Source organism: Miscanthus floridulus, chromosome 19, assembly GCF_019320115.1.
Source record: "Miscanthus floridulus cultivar M001 chromosome 19, ASM1932011v1, whole genome shotgun sequence".
Lineage (NCBI taxonomy): Eukaryota > Viridiplantae > Streptophyta > Magnoliopsida > Poales > Poaceae > Miscanthus > Miscanthus floridulus.
In genome coordinates this window covers 108612276-108630598 of record NC_089598.1, presented here as the reverse complement: position 1 = coordinate 108630598, position 18323 = coordinate 108612276, and the positions used below count along the sequence as shown (strand labels likewise).

The following is an 18323-nucleotide window of genomic DNA, read 5'->3' as shown; positions in this document are numbered from 1 at the left end:
CTAGCCTTCACTTGGTTTTCATCACTGCCAGTCAATTCCATTGCCAATTGGGCTGACCTAGAGAAGAAGTTTTATACATATTTTTACACTAGGACTAAGGAAAAGAAGATAACTGATTTGACAGCTATAAGGCAGAAGACTAATGAATCAGGCACTGAGTTTCTTCAGAGGTTCCAAGAAATGAGGAACTTGTGCTTCTCCTTAAACTTGGCTGATGATCAACTAGCTGCTTTAGTTGTTCAAGGAATGCTGCCAATGTGGAAAGAGAAACAGCTGGGACAAGAATTTGATAACTTGGGTCAATTGGCTCAATGAGTGGCAGCACTCAATAGCTAATTCTAGAGTATGCGCAAAGATACCCAATTCTAGAAGAGTACTATAGTGGCCGAAGCTTATAATCCATACTTAGTCGATGACGGCTATGAAGGTGATGAAGAAGAGATTACCGCAGTTGAATGGAATTGGGGCAAAAAGACAGTAATGGTGCCAAATCCTTGGGGAAGAGGAGTCGAGGAGAGCTATGACTTTGATGTCATAAAATCAGACAAGCTCTTTGATTTCTTACTTGAGAAGGGGCAGATCAAGTTGCCCGATGGTCATGTTATGTTGCCCCCTGATCAATTGAAGAATAAAAAGTTCTGCAAGTTCCATAACGCTACTTCTCATTCCACTAATGAATACAGAATCTTCTGGCAGTATATACAGAGGGCTATTCAGCAAGGAAGGCTCAAATTTGATATGCCTCAAAAAATGAAGGTTGATGATAATCCTTTCCTAAGAGGTCAAAACATGGTTGATGCTGGGCTATTCAAAGAAAAGACTAAGGTCCTAACATCAACCAAATCAAGAGAAGCTGGAACAATCGATCCCGAGAGACAAATATCGGCCGACGAATACAGGGAAATTAAAAGACGTCGTGATAAGCAAAAGAGCCGATATGAGCAGGGAGAAACATCAAAGGAAGGGGCAACAAAGCCACGAGTTACATCACGAATTCTATTGAATAAGTGGCAGCGACAGGAAGAAAAGGATCATCAGCGTTGGTTGGAAAAGCAAGAATACCAGCGTTAATAGGAAAAAGAGAGGTACAAAAGAAAGCAAACTGAATTGCATTGGAATTGTCCTTTCTTCAGACATTGTTGGAATGAAGGTTTGAAGTTGCCTACCAGGAGTAACTGTTCAGAGTGCAACGATCAGTATTGGGAGTTTATGCAATCTCAAGCCAACCGTCGGTCTATCCATGCTCAAGATGCATATCACCATAATAACATGGATCAGCGTTTAAAAAATGGAAGTATTCATAATCGGCTGGGAAAAAAAGTTGTCAATCAAGATTGGGCTGATTATGAAGAAGAAGGCAATGAAAGAGAATATGTTTAGCAGGAAGGACAATGGTGTCCAGGAGGTTTGACAAGAAGCCAGAAGAAAAGGGTGCAACGCCTGAGGAATAGAGAGTTGGAACAGACTCAAGCATCTGGTAAACCTCAAGTATGACATGCTAAGCAAACAGCCGATAGAAGGCAACCATCGACTAATATTCAAATGGCTTTTCTGTTGCCATAAGAGTTCAGAGCTCCAGTAGATCAAGAAGTTTACTCAGATTTTGATGAATCGGAGTATATCATTGTTATGCCAACCGATGCAAGCAAGAGAAGATCAAATTAATAATGATTATTCTAATATATGGAGATCGACTATTTTTACATTGGCTTACTATTCATGGATGCGTACATAACATGGATTAATTGAGATCGACTATTTTACATATGCATGAAGGCGTTTTACTGTCAGTGGCCTTTATTGAAAAGCAGACCAGGAAGCAAGGAATATCACCGTCGACCAGCTGGATGACCTTGTGCTCCTTGGACTTGATGTTCTTGCGTGGAGCCTCGAGCTCTAGGATCTCCTGGTGGTCGGTCGAGGTCTTCTTGGCGTCGAGCACGGTCTAGGCCATGCGAATAGAGAGGTCGTGAGCCTCTGCTATTCTGAAACTATCGTCTTCGCAGGTATAGGCTACGTACACGTTGCCTTGGAGGGTTAGAACTCCTTTCTCGGTAGGCATCTTGAGCACCAGATACCTGTAATGAGGTATGGCCATGAACTTGGTGAGCGACGGTTGACCAAGAATAGCATGGTAGGTGCCATTAAAGTCGGCGACCACGAAGTTGACGTAGTCGGTACGGAAGTGGTCCAAGGTCCCAAACTGCACAGGTAGCATGATCTGCCCGAGAGGTGTAGAGCTCTGTCTGGGGAGAACACCCTAGAACTGTGCCTCGTACGGCTTGAGGTCCGCTTGAGCTATCTTCAGGGCAGGCAGACTGTTCTTGAACAGTATATCGATGGAGCTGCCGCCATCGATCAGTACTCTATCGAACTGAACCTTGTTGATATAAGGATCAAGGACCAGGGGAAAACACCCTGGCTTAGGTATTGCGGCCCATTGGTCCTTTCTGCTGAAGGAGATTTCATGGTGAGACCACGAAGGGAGCTGTGGATTGGTGAGGAGATGGTCGGTGTTGGCCACGTTCAAGCAAGCGTGGGCGAGCAGCTTGCATTCTCGTTTGGTCTCAATGGACACTTTGCCTCCGATGATGGTGTGCATGCGATTGGTTGGCTTGACGTATTTGTGATGAGGGTCTGCATCATCGTCGTCGTTATCATCATTGCGCTGTTCCCCAGCGTCGTTAGGCTTGTCGGACGTATCCGGAGCCTGTTGACGCGTGTAGATAGACTTGAGGACGCGGTAATTCTCCATGGTATGGTTTGACTTAGGATGGAGCTGGCCGGGCCCTTTCAATGCTTTGGCGTAGTCGTCTTCATAGTTACGACGTTCGCCACTCTTTTTAACAGTGTTGACCTCGCCGTCGTCTTCCCGAGCATGCTTGCTCCTGTAATCGTCACGGCGGTTACGCCGCTGATTACGTTGGTCACGGTGGTCGCAGGAGTCGTTGCGCTGGTTGCGGCGGTCAAAATTATCGTTCCGACCACGGTTGCCGCGGTAGTCGTCGTGGTGTGGAGGGTGGTCGGAGCGTGGAACCCTTGCTGCTTCTTCAATAATTATCTTTTTAGCGTCGTCGGCATCCGCATATTTCTTAGCGGTGGCCAGGAGCGTTGTGACCGAATCAGGTCTCTTGCGGAGAAGCTTGTCCCTTAGGGCGTCATGGAAGCGGAGGCCAGTGATGAAAGCCTCAATTGCCTCATTGTCGGAGATTGATGGGACCTTGATGCGCATCTCCGAGAAACGTCGGACGTACTCGCGCAGTGGCTCATCTTTTTTATCTCAAATCCGTTGCAGATCGTATTTGTTGCCTGGTTGTTCACAAGTAGCAATGAAGTTGTCGATGAAGGCTTGCTTGAGCTCCTACCAAGAGTCGAAATAGTTCGCCAGTAAGCTGACCAACCATTGGTGACCCGCATGGCCAACAGCGATTGGGAAATAGTTAGACATGACGTGCTCGTCAGCCATGGCTGATCTGCACGCAGTCTCATAAAGCATGACCCATAATTCGGGGTTTTCCTTGCTGTCATACTTCTAAAGTTTCTCGAGCTTGAAATTCTTGGGCCATATGACTTGGCGAAGGTGTGGAGTAAACTGCTTCAAACCCAGCGGGCTGTGGGCAGTGTCATATTCCATACGGCGATAACTTTCATGGGATGCTCGGTCGTCGGCTCTCTGGTTGATGCGAGAGCGCAGATCGCGTCCACCGAGGTAATGGCGGAGATTGTTATTGCCATCGTGGCGATCTCGATTGCCATCTAGATTAGCCCTACGACCGTGGTTATCGCGGCGATTGTCACGGTTGTCCCGGCGGCCATCATCCCAGACGTCGCGGCGGTTGCCGTCCCGGCGGCGGTTGTCATCCTGGCCACCATCATGGCTACCGTTTCCACCTTGACGGTTGTCTGATGGGTCGTTGTTGCGCGAGCCATGTTGGTTGAGTGGCTGTGAGCGACTTGGGTGCTGGCGGCTATGGCTTGACTCGACTGAAACGGATGGAGCCCGAGCTTGGTTTACAATCTCCGCGGTCTAGGCCATAGCAGCCGTTAGATAGGCTTGTATTTCATCGCGAACTGCTTGGGTTTCCGGGGTGTTGGGTAGCCGTTGCATTGTCGCCATGGCGACGGCTACGTTGGCACTTGGAGTCCTGAAGACCTGTTTGTCCCCTACCCCGTCGAAAGCATCGTTGAGGTCACGTGGCTAGACCCTTATGCGTCGTGCCTCCTGGTTTGCTTCGGCTTTGATTTGTCGGCGATTAAACCGGTCAATATTTCATGCTTCGCGTGTAGTCCTTTCTTGTTCTGTTTCGCCAACTGCTGGCGGTTCGTCATTGCTGACAACATGGATCAAATCCCCTCATCTTGGCGGGAAAGACGGGAATTGTGAGAACCCCGGAGCGTGGTCTGGGATATCCAGATCATACTTGACGCCTTCATCTTTGTGATGCTGAAGCTCGGTGTGGACAGATGCATTAGATGCGGTGCCAGACGAGGAGCTGGAGTCGCCCTCTTGGACTGTGTGGACGGACCCTTCTTAATAATCTTCAATCCGGATCATGTTGACGAAGTTGCACGGCTTCGGCCAAGGTCGGTGCATAAAACACAGATCTAAGCGACGCTGTAGGTTGTAGGCGTAGCTAGAGGTAGCGTTTGGCAGGCCGTAGGGCTAGACCTGGTGGTTCTCCGTCGAGGCTTCATACTCGGAGAGCCGAAGACCCATCACGAAGGCTGGCCGGCGACGAGCAGAGCGCCCTTCAGGAGTAGATGTGACCACGAGATCTGTACCAAGTCGTGTAGGACGACTGGTCCGAGCTGGTCGGGTAGATCTGTTATGGGGAGTGGTTACCTGCTCATTAGGTTGACTTTGAATCATACTTACCAGAGCTAGGGTTTCAGTGAGTTTGGTGCCGACCCGATCGATGGAGTCGAGCAGGTCGGTGTTGTTGATCCGCTTCCCTTTGTAGCGGGGAAGCAGATGACGAGTTGTTGGCGTGGCTGAAGGTGATGCAGGCATGGTCGGAGCTAGATGTACCATAGTCGGAGCCAGATCCATCATGGTCAGAGCCGTATCCGTCGTGGTCGGAGCCGTAGCTGATGCAGGTGAAGCAGTGGTCGACGCAGACTGAATCCACGCCTCCTCCAGGGTCATGGCGATGAAGTTGTCGGAGCTGGTGGTCCAGGTGATCTGGCCAACGGTGAACGTGAAGCCATTCGGCGTAGCCATGGAGCCAGAGATGATGACCATCTTGTTCGCTTGGAGAGCAGTACGCACACCCCCTACCTGGCGCGCCACTGTCGACGAAATATGGTCGGCAGTCTACCTAGGGGTATACCCAAGGTAGTAGATTGTCTGTAGACAGATGCGCAAGCCATAAATAAGACGGTGACGCAAGACAGACACGAGGTTTTATCCAAGGCGTAATACCTACGTCCTGCGTTGAATTTGTATTGCTGTATGTCAATGAGAGATGTCTTTTAGAGGGGTCCCCTGCCCGCCTTATATAGTCCGAGGGGCAGGGTTACAGATCTAGAAACTAATCCTAGTCAGTTACAATTGCCATATGTGGCCAGATAAGGACTCCTATTCTAACCGACCAGGATCTTGATTGATCGCCAAATCCGCCTTAACTCCTTACGCGGGACTCCGATTAGGTTAGCCAGGCCGTACGTCGTCTTTTGGTGGACCGGATCCACCGATCCGGGCCGGCCCAAGCTTAGCCATAAGGGTATAGGGGTTAATACCCCCACAGTAGACAATTCAAAGTTCACATGTATAGGTGAGGCTTGGAATAAGGTAATATCGCTGCCAGTAAATTCCTCGGCTCCTTGGAAGAAGACTATCGGCTAGAATACCTAAACTTTTATGCAACATATTTCCGTACTGCCGGTTAACTTGTATTTCTATGATCGAACTGGGGGGGGGGGAAGCTCCTAATCGGCAAAAGCAGATGAACGGAGATGCAGAGAAAGATCAATTTTGAAGTTATCAAGATCAAAAAGAAGATGGAGCCGATGTAGCTTTCAGTGATTGCGATCAAATGTCATCGGCTGGGGGAAAAGAAGACCATCGGATCAAAATAGTTCAAAGCATGAAAACTCATACTTCAAACTAGGGGGCCTATGTTTACACCAAAATTTGGTAAGCATCGATCCGGTCGACCTCCACTACTTGTTGTAAGTACCGTCATGGCTTATACCTCTGTTTGTACGGCTGCATCGATCCAGTCGACCTCCACTGCGACTCTGGTATATGTTAGTTATCGATTCTTGCCTAGTTCAAGTACGGTTGCATCAATCCGGTCGACCCCCACTGCATGAACTAGATCAAGGTCAAGTTATCTGCTCTACCTTAAAATGACAGTCTTTGGTAGATTCATTAATTTACCGATATTGCTTATTTCTTTCATTATTTATCTAAATTACAACAATATCACTCTGCTTGATTGGAATTGATCTAGATCAGCCTTATATATTATTTAGCCCATCGTTTGTTAATCTAAAACTGATCTAATATGTGCATTAAACGATGAGTTACATTTTATCGGTTGTTTTACATCAATCTTGATTGTGCATAGCGTACGGTTAGAGCATGTTGCGTCTTGAGTAGATTTATTGGCTAGCGAAAACCGTTCGATGGTCCGTTATCACGGCCTATGTGATTCTACCTCACACCCCACTGTTAGCACCGTGGAGTGGGGATCGTTATTCGGTAGATCTATTCCTGATAAGGCATGACTTTAACTATGCGCTATGCCTAAATCAGTTGTTTTAGCCAATATCGAGTGCTTTCACGAGCAGTTCGCATCACGGGATCGTTGAAGTAAAGATAGGTTGAAAGATGGGTTAGCCCCATGATCTTATTATTGTATTATGGGCTGCATGATTCTGCCTCATGCCCCACTAATATTAGTAATGAGTTAGGGTCGTTGAGTCTATTGTTATTTCTATGGCCTGCATGATTCTACCTCATGCCCCACTGGTCAGCGATAGATGAGATCTAACATGTTTATTAGATTTATCTTTATTAAACGGTTAAATGGTGTTGAATTGTTTCTTTATATAAAAGGGATTTGGTTGCATGTAATCATTGGCTCAGCATAAATCAATCATTGTTGACATCTTATTGTCATTGATTAATATCTGCTCAAATAACGATATTTATCTTGAATGATAACCGATTCTTCTTATACAACCCAATGAGCTTTAACTGATTTATTCTCATGAATATGCTGGAATCGACTGTTTAGTCGATCTCCTTTCATATCGGCTCTCAAAGCCGCACATTCGGGACTGTCTGGCAACACCGGCAAGTTCCACCCATAATTACTGATAAGCTTTCTCTCCTTGTCAATTACAGGGTCAAATTGATTGGCATGTCTCGGAAGGAGTGCGCATGATCGACCATCCCTGCGCTGAAGCTAGGCGGATCTACAGCTCCATCGAGCAGACCCTTCCGGTTTGCCGCGTGTGTCCTCGGCACGGGAAGAAAATTCTGTGTCGACACTCACTCACCAACACTGACGGTGGACAACCAACCCACCCTCGTCCTCGCGAAGAATCCGGTTCTCCATGACCGGAGCAAGCACATCGACGTTAAGTTCCACTTTCTCAGGGACTGTGTCGATGGAGGTCTCGTCATCGAGTTCATCAAAACTGATCGGCAGCTCGCGGATGTCCTCACCAAGCCGCTCGGTCGTCTTCAGTTCACGGAGCTAAAGAAGATGATCGGCATAGTGACGGTTCTAGGGTTAGCAGTAGGATTAGGGGAAGAATTGTAAACTAATCTGCTGCTCCCCTATACGCGTGGCAGGGGCAGGCGTCGAAAGGGCTCCCCTGCTGCTGCACTGTAGCCGTGGCAGGGGCAGGCGTTAAAGTTCGCCCAGCTGTCACATCTAGTCACTGTAGCAGTATAGCAGTCTGGCATGTCTGTGCACTAGGATTATATGGGTATAGTTGTATATATAGCTTCCCACTGTAACTCAGTAAAGTGAGTGGGTTCAGTTTTGCCATCTTCTCTGCAAAGCTCCGACCAACGCTGGTGCTTGTGCTGTGTGTGCTCTGTTCTTCCTCTTTTCTTCTACCTCTAGCCATAGTGTGTGGTCGGTAACGTCAGTGAGCGGTCGGCTCACTGTACGGGAGATCTCGGGCAACAGACACAAGGTAGTTCAGTTTTTGTTTTTTGATAGACATGTCATTTAGGGGTGATGTTTGGCCACGAGAAACTCGTTTTAGGTTCTCTCTGTGGAATCACTGCTAAAATGACATAGAGAGAAACGTTTTAGGGAGAATAATTTGAAACTGATTTTTGTTTTTTACCATATTGTTAGATGAATTGATTCTGATAGAGAAACATTATTTCTATAGACAATTTAGATAAAAAAACGTTTCTATAAAAATTTACAACCCTGCCAAAACACACCTTTCGATACAAAGATAAATGAATGTGAGATGAAGATGTCTAAGAAGTTTGGAGAATAGCTTCCCTGGAACGACAACGACAAAAGGTAAAGGAAAAGGAAGAAAAACAGTTGCGGCAGCACACGGGGCTGTGATTTACATAAACCATTGTGCGACTAAAGGTGACCGGCTAAAGTACTAGACTGTACTCACAATGAAGAGGTGTCTATTGTTTTAAACGATGAAGATGTACAAATGAGAGCATCTCGTAGTTGTAGTTGTTACATGAGTTGGTTGTCATTGAACACATATAATATATTTTTATATGTACCCTGCTCCATTGAAATATACAAGACGTGACTGATTTTCTGTTTTCAAGTCGGATCCGATCGATCCATGCCATGTGTTCCTCGCGTAGTGGTTTATTTTGTTTGGATTTGATTTCAGTTTGATTTAATTCTGAAAAGGTCCGTTGGTTTTCATGTGGCACGTTTATTTGACCCGGACTTTTGCATTTTAGACGGAAGAAAGATGCTTTGTCTTGTTCGTTCGCCACACGGGCTTTTGCGTTTTCATGAAAAACCGGACGTGCTGTGGAACGAGGAGCGAGATGAATTGGCGGGCTCCAATCTCAACTGAATCCGACGTGTGCCGTAAGTACGTGCCAGTGAAAGAGGTGAATCAAGGTCATGCTCGGTAGATCTTTTTCTGTTTTTTTAGGGAATCTTTTTCTTTAAAAAAACAAATCTTTTTCTGTTTTGATTCAACGTGAGAAAGAAAAATTATGTGGAGCCCAGACTTAAAGGCCGGAAATCCTACTAGGAGGAATGGGCCTAGCCCAATAAAGTTCTCTACCACGTAATAGGCCCATGGGCCTACGGCCTAAGCCTTCGGTTGCCAACTTGGAATGATTCCCCAGTTGCCCTTATGATCACGCATTCACGCCACTGCCGTGCCGTTTCCCTTCCCCGTCACACCTTTCGCTTTCTTCCCCCAGTCCACCCCCACGGCCTTCCCACTTCACACCACCACCGCTCCGGCGCCGGCGCCGGCGACCTCCGCACCGCATCGCCCCCGCCGATCGTCCCGAGGTAAACCTTCTCAACTCGATTGCTCTCCGGGCTGCATGTATCTGTCCGTTCGATCTGTTCAAGGGAGTGTGAGGGCTAGGGCTAGGTGTAGGTCGATCTGTTCGCCGCCAGTCGCGTCGAGTTGTCGCGATCGTGGTGCCGATCTGGTCCACTGACTCGTCGTGGGGGGTTTTGATCGGCCGCTTGCTCACCCCTTCTGTGTTCTGGTGCGCTTTGTGGCGTGGATCGGGTAGGGGTCTGCTGCGAACTTGGGATACAGCCGCTTGCTCTCCCTGCTGTGTTCTGGTGCGCTTTGCGGCTGGGATCGGGGTAGGGGTCTGTAGAGCTCGTTCGGTTGGTCGCGTGGGTGCTGGGAAGAGGGGAATGCTGATGCGTGTTCTCTGTTTATTTACTGTGATGATGTTCGTTTGTTATTCATGGGTCTGATCCGGATTCTGTGTTAGTATTGAGGAGCTGCTTTGTCTTGTACACGGGATGGAAGAGCTGGTAGCTTGTGAAGATCAAATAGATTATTAGACTGCACGTCTACCACAGCTGCAGCAGCTGATGCTGCTTGATTTCTACAGGTTTTACACAGTAGTATTGCTGCTGCTTCAGCCACAGCACTGCTGCAGCCAGCTTCCGATTGCAGTCAGAATTCGTGTATAGAAGCAGTAGCCAATGATTTGTAGTAGCAAGGGATACAATGATTTTTGTCTGTTATTTGCATTACTACGGGCCTGATGTGATGTCGCACATTGATGTATTGCTAGGTTGTAATTTTGGTTCTGGTCCAGTACGGCTTATTGAATCTAACTACTTCGATTATTCTTCGTTATTTGGTTAGAAAGCTTGTGGGATTCTACTATTACTTGCTTCTGTTCTTCTAAATCGTATTAAATCACCCCATTTGATTTATTGGTAGGTTGTCATTTTGGCTCTATTCTAGTATGGCATCTTGTCTTGAATCTGATTAATTTAATTATTCAGCGTTGTTTCGGTTATAAATCTTTTAGGACTACACAAATATTTGCTGTTTTTTAAAATCACCCCATTTGATGTAAGTTGTTAGATCTTTACCAGCAATTAAGCCAGTGACTTTATCTTTTGGATAGTTACTATTCCTAATTTTAGAGAATTGGTCCATTACTTCTGGGATTTAGTTCTAGAACTCGAATGCGATAAGCTAACCGCTGTTTCTGTCTAGGAGCCTGGGTCCTCCTTTATTCTATTTTTTAATGAACTCATTTTGATATCTTGGGCCACTAGTCAAATGTTCCATTACTTCATCTGTGATCACTTTTCAATTCTCTAGAAGGGAATGATGGGCATAACAGTTCCTTAATTGTTCTTTATGAAAATTAGGATGTTATCTGCATGTAATCGAATATTACTGTTTCTGATTAATGGGAGTGCGCCTGATTGGAGCATTCTAGTCTCAATAAAAAAAGTAATAGTTATGCTTTTATTTCACTGCCTTCTTTGGAATATCCTTCTCTATGTTTGAAGAAGAAAAATCTATCCACATGTTTATCATGTAATCCTGTATGATGATATTGAAACAAAGTCAGCGTTTTATATTTTACCATATAGCTGAAGCACCCATCAATAATATTCTGATTGATAGCAACTACTTGCATCCATTTGCTAGTTGTCACTCGAGCATATTGCCGGTTTTGTCATTTGCATTCTGTAGTCAGTATTGTTGTCAGCAACATTCTAAATTTAGCAAACTAATTGTTGTTTTAAAAATTCTCCTACATTTGGAAATTTACTCTTCCAGAAGTATTGTATTCTGGATTACTCTAGCGCAAGAAGATTAATTTTGTGATGCACATGAGATCGGAATATGTACTAACACAGTTGATCTACTTCGAATTTTAATTTTATCCCTTCTGCTCAGTTTCAAACTTTATTGCTTTGAATTGGCACTTTGGACCATATTACTGTCTCTTGATATAAATTATGCATGGCTACTCTGTGAATTCTCTTGTTTGCTGTTGTAAATTGCACATATATATTTGCGCTGAATTTTGTCTTTGCACATTTACAGATTTGTTGATCAAAGAACCATGGAAGGATCGTTCCAGTTGAATCCAAACGCCAGCCCTTTCATACCTGGATCGCTGGGTTCATTTGCACACAAAGCCCCAGAAAAACAAGGAGGTGAGACTAAAGATTTTTCTAGTGGTTCTGTAGGTTTTGAACTCTCAGATTTGCTTTATTCATATGAATACACTGAGAGCTCAGCAGGTCTTATCATTTCTGCAGGGTCATCATCAAAGGGAGAGGCTTCTGGTAGCAGTTTTGATCCTTCGCAGCATGAGGAAAATGACATTGATGAACTTGCTCTAGTGAACATGGTCTTTTCAATGTTCCCAAATGTCTCTACAGATTTCATTGATGAGTTACTCAAGGCAAATGATTTTGACATAAATCTGACTGCTGATATGCTTCATGAGCTGAACTCACAAGATATGCTTCATGATGATGCTGAGGCTACCAATGACCTTCATAACGACCAGGTATTTTAAACTCTCTTTCGCTGCCCAACCTTGCCAGCACCCCTCTATCTATCCAGCCATCCCAATTCTTTGTAAGCAAAGATGTGCTGTGAGCCTTTGGACAAGGTTTTTTGTGCAACATACAGTTCTGCTCATTGATTGACCTATTCATCGCCAGGGTGTACCTGGTGCTGATTACCACAATGCTGAGGTGTCTGAGAGTAGCAGCAAGATGAGTCAAGATCTGCAGAATGAGAAGGCAGCAACTTCTGATGTGAAATCTGTGCTGCCAAAGTTCTCAGAGATCAATTTGCTTCACAACGACCTGGTATGTGCGATTCCCTCAATATACTGTACTTCTGCATACATGTATTGTTGCTGGAGATACATTCATGAATCATGACACCTGTTGGACAACCTTTCCTGACTGGCTTATTTATCGCAGGGCCTGCCTGATGATGAGAAGTCAGCGGGGACTTCTGTTGCAAAGTGATCTTACATATCAAAGCGCTCTGTTTGATCCGAGTTATAGGTTTATCATGTACATACTAGTTGCATCCAGAAGTGTGGCTTGGAGGACAAAGCAGTGGAAGCTACTGTTCCATTCCCGTTCGCAGGACTAGTTAACTGTTTCTGGTGGTTATCCTTAGTTTCAAATCGCTTGTTCAGGTCCTTTGGGCTGAGTAGTTAGGTATTTCTGTGGTTATCATGAGTTTTATACCCCGGCTCTTAAAGACCGAGTAGTACCTGGTGGTCATCCTGATTTTACATGTCTTGGTTAGCTGCTTTGGGTTTGGTACCCAGTTAGTTTAAACAATGCAATTTATGCCGTGACTGCCCGTTATGTGTGATACTGTGATGTTCTGGGTGTGTTAAATCCATACTGCTTGTGGTGCTGTGCTGCTGTTTTCAGATTACCCAGTCATATATAACCAGTAGCTTATATCATCAGATCATGCCACCTTCTCAGTCGTTTTACTTTGTGTTTGATCGTCAGTCGATTGAGTTGTGAGTTCGCTAGTGCCATTTCCACAAGCAACAAGTATCCTGTAGTTTCATCTGGAGGATGAGGCTTCTGTGTATGTAGAATCAGAAGTACCAAGGCCGGCCTAGTATAAGTAAAACTTATAAATTTATAAACGCTGGACACAGCACGGCTGCGCGATTTTTTACTTATACGAAAACAACTCAGCAGCCTATTTGCCTGTTCGTGTTTGGCTTATAAGTCATGGCTTATCAGCCAACGAATAGTATTTTTTCTTATATTAAATCAGCCAACAGTACTTTCAGTCATAGCTTATAAGCCAAGTCAGCCTAAACGAACAGGGCACAAAACATAATGAAAACAGCCGAAACCACCGGCATCATGCATAGCCTTACTCCCTAGGTAGCTGACTACGAGTTGCCGGAGCATGGCGAGCTGCAACAACCAGCCGAACTAGAGCTCGCGTTTATTTAGACGCACGTATGTCTGTCTGTCTCAGTCTGTCCGTCCATGGATCTGCCGTGGACTCGCAGTAGTATACGTAGCCGGCGGCGACGGACGGAGCAGACTCTCGATCAGGCATCAGCACTTCATCACGGGGAGGCCGCAGGCGCGGGTGACGCTCTGCGCGACGGGGCCGTTGACGTAGCCGCGGTACGTCGGGTCGCGCTTGTACTGGCAGAGGCACGGCTGCTGCGCCCGCAGCGACGCGCAGCACCGCGGCGTCACCGCCCCGCCGAACAGCGCGCCCGCGCACGCGCTCAGCGCCGACGGGTTGCACGACGCCGCCGCCGCGTCGTCCACCGTCGCCGCGAGCAGGACGACGCACAGCAGCGCCAGCGCCGTCGCCTGCTTGCCCATGGCCGGCCTCGGTCTCCGCTCAGTTGCTTCGGATGGAGTGGCTGGAGAAGGATGGGGATGGACTGCGCTGTATGCCAAGTAACTGAGTGAGTAGGCTGGTGCGCGCGAGGTGCGTACTTATAGAGAGACCTGCGCGCGGCTCGCGAAGAATGAAGCGATCGAGCCGAGGAAGCAAGATTTCATGGAGGGAGGGGAGGAACCAGGAGAGGAAGGCTCTGGATCGAGATCGCCGTGGTGCAGTGCATGGGCAGCCACGCTCTGCGTCGTGGGCGTGCATGGCCAGCCATTCCTTGAAGGGGGAATTCACATGCATGCACCGACGGCGCATGGTGGTTGGCAGGGAAGGGAAGGGAAGATGCGTGTCTCGCAATTTAAAGCTGCTAGCTAGCCGTGACACTCTATGGCTGCTCTCTCCCAAGGATTAATACTCCACTTCAGATTTTCTACTCTGTTTCAAAAAAAAAAAAATCTTGGGTGAAGCCGTTGCAGTTCGATTATTGCTCCACCAAGATGAAAACTGACTTGTTGCTTCGTGGAGCTCTCTGCTTTAAAATGAGGCGCCGTTTGGTCTGAGATCTGTCCTATGTGGGTGCAGGTTAGGCTGATCGATCCAATTCCAGCGTCCAAAATTGTGATGGATGTATGCCCAAGTAAATTTGTCAGGGCTTAAAGCAAACAACCTCTCAGTGTTTGAAATTGCTCCACTGGAGGTGAAGCAACACAAATTTACTAGTACTTTCTCTTACCACAAATATAAACATACTTTTAGGAGTATTGTTGGTTATAAGCGACTTTAAACTTTGGGAGTTGCTATAATTTAGGTGTCATAAACTTTAGAAATTTCCAGACAACAATTCTACGCAAATTAAATAGTACAATTAAAAATACAACTCACAAACAATTTTCATAATAATAAAAATTTAGGCATATAAGATATAGGAAAAGTGTTAAACTGTCATAAATACATTTTTTTATGGAGTAAACCCTGTTTTTATAAAAATTGTCATAAATGCTACTCCTCCATTTCAAAATTGTAAGTCGTTCTGGCTTTTTCTAGATATATAGTTTTTGTACGCATCTAGATATACAATATGTCCAGATATTATATAGTAAAAATTATGTATGTAGAAAGTCAGAACGACTTACAACAGAGTAGTACTATGCTATTTTTGGATTTGTTCTGAAAAAAAGCTTTCATGGGGTCGATCTGCCCGTAGAGCTTCACCTGGAACTATGGCCATCAAATACACAAACTTGGGCTTGATCATGGCCTTTTACAATTTCTCAACCAAAACAGCCCAAAAGAGCTCGAGCCATCGAGATCCAGGTTGGCCGCGCCGTCACACGGCTGCGCGCGCTGTTCCTCCGCTGCGGCTGCAAGCGGGCCGTGCCATGCCGGCGTCGCCATGGCCGACCCCTCGCTCCGTGCGACAAGCGTCCCAGCTCCACGCCGTCCTCACCACGTCCGGCCGCATTGCCCACCGTCCCTCCGCCGAGCACCTCCTCAACTCGCTCACCAACTGCCTCTCGGCCCCGCGCCACCTGCGCTACGTGCTAAGCCTGTTCGACCGATTGCCGCACCCCACCACTTTCCTCCACGACACCGCCCTCCGCGCCTGCCTCCAGGCTTCCGCCGGCGCAGACTATCCCGTCCTCCTCCTCCGCCGCATGCGCCGCGGGGGCGTCCGCACGAGCGCCTTCACGTTCCACTTCGTCTTCCGGTGCTGCGCCGCCGGCGCCGGCGCCGGGCTCTGCCGGATGCTGCACGCCGCGTGCCTCCGGACCATGCTCCCCTCCGCCGCGCGGATCGTGGCGAACCCCCTCATCCACATGTACGCCTCTTTTGGGCTCACGGACGACGCCCGCCGGGCGTTCGATGAGATGCCTGTCAAGGACGCGGTCGTGTGGGCCACGGTGATCGGTGGGCTGGTCAGGTGGGGGCTGCTCGATGAAGCGCGGAGGCTCCTCATGCAGGCACCGGAGAGGAACGTGGTCTCATGGACTAGTTTGATTGCTGGGTACTCGCGTGCTGGCCGGCCTGCTGATGCCGTGTATTGCTTCAACTGCATGCTTTCAGATGGTGTCGAGCCGGATGAAGTCGCGGTGATTGGCGCTCTCTCGGCATGTTCGAAGCTCAAGAATTTGGAGCTTGGACGCTTGCTGCACTTGCTGGTTGGGAAGAAGAGGATCCGGATGACTGACAATCTTGTTGTTGCGCTCATTGACATGTATGCCAAATGTGGTGACATTGCCCAAGCACAGGCGGTCTTTGACGCTGTGGGAAGGGGCCAAAAGCCTGAGCCATGGAATGCTATCATTGACGGGTACTGCAAGCTTGGCCATGTTGATATTGCAAGGTCTTTGTTTGATCAAATGGGCGCCCGTGATGTCATCACATTCAACTCGATGATCACTGGATACATCCACAGTGGCCGGCTTAGAGACGCATTACAGTTGTTCATGCAGATGAGGAGACACGGCATGCGTGCTGATAATTTTACCGTGGTGACCCTTCTCACTGCTTGTGCGAGCTTAGGTGCACTGCCACAGGGCAGGGCTTTGCATGCTTCAATCGAACAGAGGATAGTAGAGGAAGATGTCTACCTTGGAACTGCACTTGTGGACATGTACATGAAATGTGGGAGGGTGGATGAGGCAACCGCTGTGTTCCATCGCATGGGTGAAAGAGACATTCACACTTGGAGTGCCATGATCGCAGGTCTTGCATTCAATGGGATGGGTATGGATGCTCTGGAGTCTTTCTGCCAGATGAAGCGTGATGGTTTTCTGCCCACCTCAGTTACCTACATTGCTGTTCTGACTGCATGCAGCCACTCGAGTCTGCTTAATGAAGGCCGTCTGCACTTCAACGAGATGAGATCGTTGCACAAATTACACCCTCAAGTTGAGCATTATGGCTGCATGATAGATTTGCTTGCTCGCAGTGGGCTCTTGGATGAAGCTATGCATCTTGTTCAGACCATGCCAATGCAACCAAATGCCGTCATATGGGGCTCCATCTTGAGTGCTTGCAGAGTCCACAAAAACATTGACCTAGCCAGACATGCTGCGGAGCATCTTCTGAAGTTAGCGCCTGAGGAGGATGCTGTCTATGTCCAGTTGTATAACATATACATAGACTCTAGACAATGGGTAGATGCAAAAAGAATAAGGATGTTGATGGAAGAACAGGGAGTTAAGAAAACGGCAGGTTACAGCTCGATTACTGTGGCTGGGCAGGTACACAAGTTTGTTGTCAATGACCAATCACATCCTCGGACATTAGAGATCATCACGATGATGGAGGAAATTGCACGCAGGCTGAAGTCTGCGGGTTATTCTCCAGCTACGTCAATGATAGCAGTGGACGTTGACGAGGAAGAGAAAGAACAGGCACTTTTAGCACACAGTGAGAAGATAGCCATTGCTTTTGGTCTCATTAGCCTTCCACCGAACTTACCGTTTCATATCATGAAGAACCTGAGAGTCTGTGAGGACTGCCACTCTGCAATCAAGTTAATCTCTCAGCTTTGGAACCGGGAAATCATTGTTAGAGATCGGAGTAGGTTCCACCATTTCCGAGATGGAGCATGTTCTTGCAATGATTTTTGGTGATTACCATTCTGCAAGCTGCTAGTCTTGTTCCAGAGGTCAGAAAGCAATCACGAGAATACACTAAAAGCACAAGTGCTTCATCCCACAACTCCGTTTCCAGTTTCAAATTTATAAATGCCTAAGGTACTGTTTCTTCATACAATCTATCTATTTCAAGTTGTTTTTGCTCTTTTAGATACTTAGTTTTTGCTATGCATCTAGATGTATGCTATGTCTAGATACATAGTAAAAACTAAGACTTATAATTTGGAATGGAGAGAGCAATAAATGAAAGAAGCTTGTGAATCTTCTGATAACACAAAGCTTTCTTGTGTACTTTACCAGGGATAGGAAGTCGGATGTGTCTGCACGCAAACACACTCCATTCGTGGCCGTCGGTGGGTTTCACAGTGATGGAACTGGATGTCTGAATCCATGTGATTCTTCAGTATGACACCATGCCATTGTTGTTTCGAGCACAGCAATTTTGGAATTTTTTTTTTGAGTAGAAGCAATTTTGGGATTTGACTTAGCCATGTTTTGGGACAGTGATAAAAAGGACACAGCCCACAACCCGAAGGCTGACAGGGGTAAATACAGACAATGGGCTGTCTAAACTGGTTAACGGGCCGGCCCAGTCAATATGGACATCTGGTGGGGCTGCTTGTTAGAGCCGTTCAGGCCTCAGGGGATTTTTAACTTTTTGCCATCGTTACGGACGGCACTCCTCCGTTTGTCATCTTTATGCGCGCACCGCAAATAGTAACCCTCCTAGGTTTTTGCCATTTTTGTTAAGGTGGCACGCCAGCGTGGCAGCAAGCCTGGGAAGGCCTACAGAGCATGCGAAATGACCTATGTACCCCTGCTGCTTCTCTCCCTCCAATCGCTGACGTGTGGGCCCCACATGCCAGCTTC

At 47.0% G+C, this 18323-nt stretch overlaps 3 protein-coding genes across 3 annotated transcripts; 2 read left to right on the top strand and 1 right to left on the bottom strand.

Annotated features, from left to right (window-relative positions):
• Positions 1–9342: 9342 nt before the first annotated feature.
• LOC136529198 (uncharacterized) lies at positions 9343–12864 on the top strand. Its single transcript, XM_066522291.1, has 5 exons — positions 9343–9485; positions 11518–11630; positions 11736–11989; positions 12147–12296; positions 12414–12864. The coding sequence occupies exons 2-5, from the start codon at positions 11537–11539 to the stop codon at positions 12459–12461; spliced, it is 546 nt and encodes a 181-aa protein (XP_066378388.1). The 5' UTR covers positions 9343–9485; positions 11518–11536; the 3' UTR covers positions 12462–12864.
• Positions 12865–13238: 374 nt separating this feature from the next.
• On the bottom strand, positions 13239–13875 carry LOC136526695 (probable non-specific lipid-transfer protein 2). Its single transcript, XM_066519279.1, has one exon. The coding sequence runs from the start codon at positions 13812–13814 to the stop codon at positions 13536–13538; it is 279 nt and encodes a 92-aa protein (XP_066375376.1). The 5' UTR covers positions 13815–13875; the 3' UTR covers positions 13239–13535.
• Positions 13876–15136: 1261 nt separating this feature from the next.
• On the top strand, positions 15137–18255 carry LOC136529364 (pentatricopeptide repeat-containing protein At5g48910-like). The gene is made up of 2 exons (XM_066522437.1): positions 15137–17552; positions 17754–18255. The coding sequence occupies exon 1, from the start codon at positions 15207–15209 to the stop codon at positions 17427–17429; it is 2223 nt and encodes a 740-aa protein (XP_066378534.1). The 5' UTR covers positions 15137–15206; the 3' UTR covers positions 17430–17552; positions 17754–18255.
• Positions 18256–18323: the final 68 nt, after the last annotated feature.

Excerpts from the sequence above, each read along its gene's own strand:
- LOC136526695 (XM_066519279.1), bottom strand. The coding sequence starts at position 13,814 with ATGGGCAAGCAGGCGACGGCGCTGGCGCTGCTGTGCGTCGTCCTGCTC.
- LOC136529364 (XM_066522437.1), top strand. The coding sequence starts at position 15,207 with ATGCCGGCGTCGCCATGGCCGACCCCTCGCTCCGTGCGACAAGCGTCC.
- LOC136529198 (XM_066522291.1), top strand. The coding sequence starts at position 11,537 with ATGGAAGGATCGTTCCAGTTGAATCCAAACGCCAGCCCTTTCATACCT. Across the intron at positions 11,631-11,735 it reads AGCCCCAGAAAAACAAGGAG|GGTCATCATCAAAGGGAGAG; the intron begins GTGAGACTAAAG and ends TCATTTCTGCAG. Across the intron at positions 11,990-12,146 it reads ATGACCTTCATAACGACCAG|GGTGTACCTGGTGCTGATTA; the intron begins GTATTTTAAACT and ends ATTCATCGCCAG.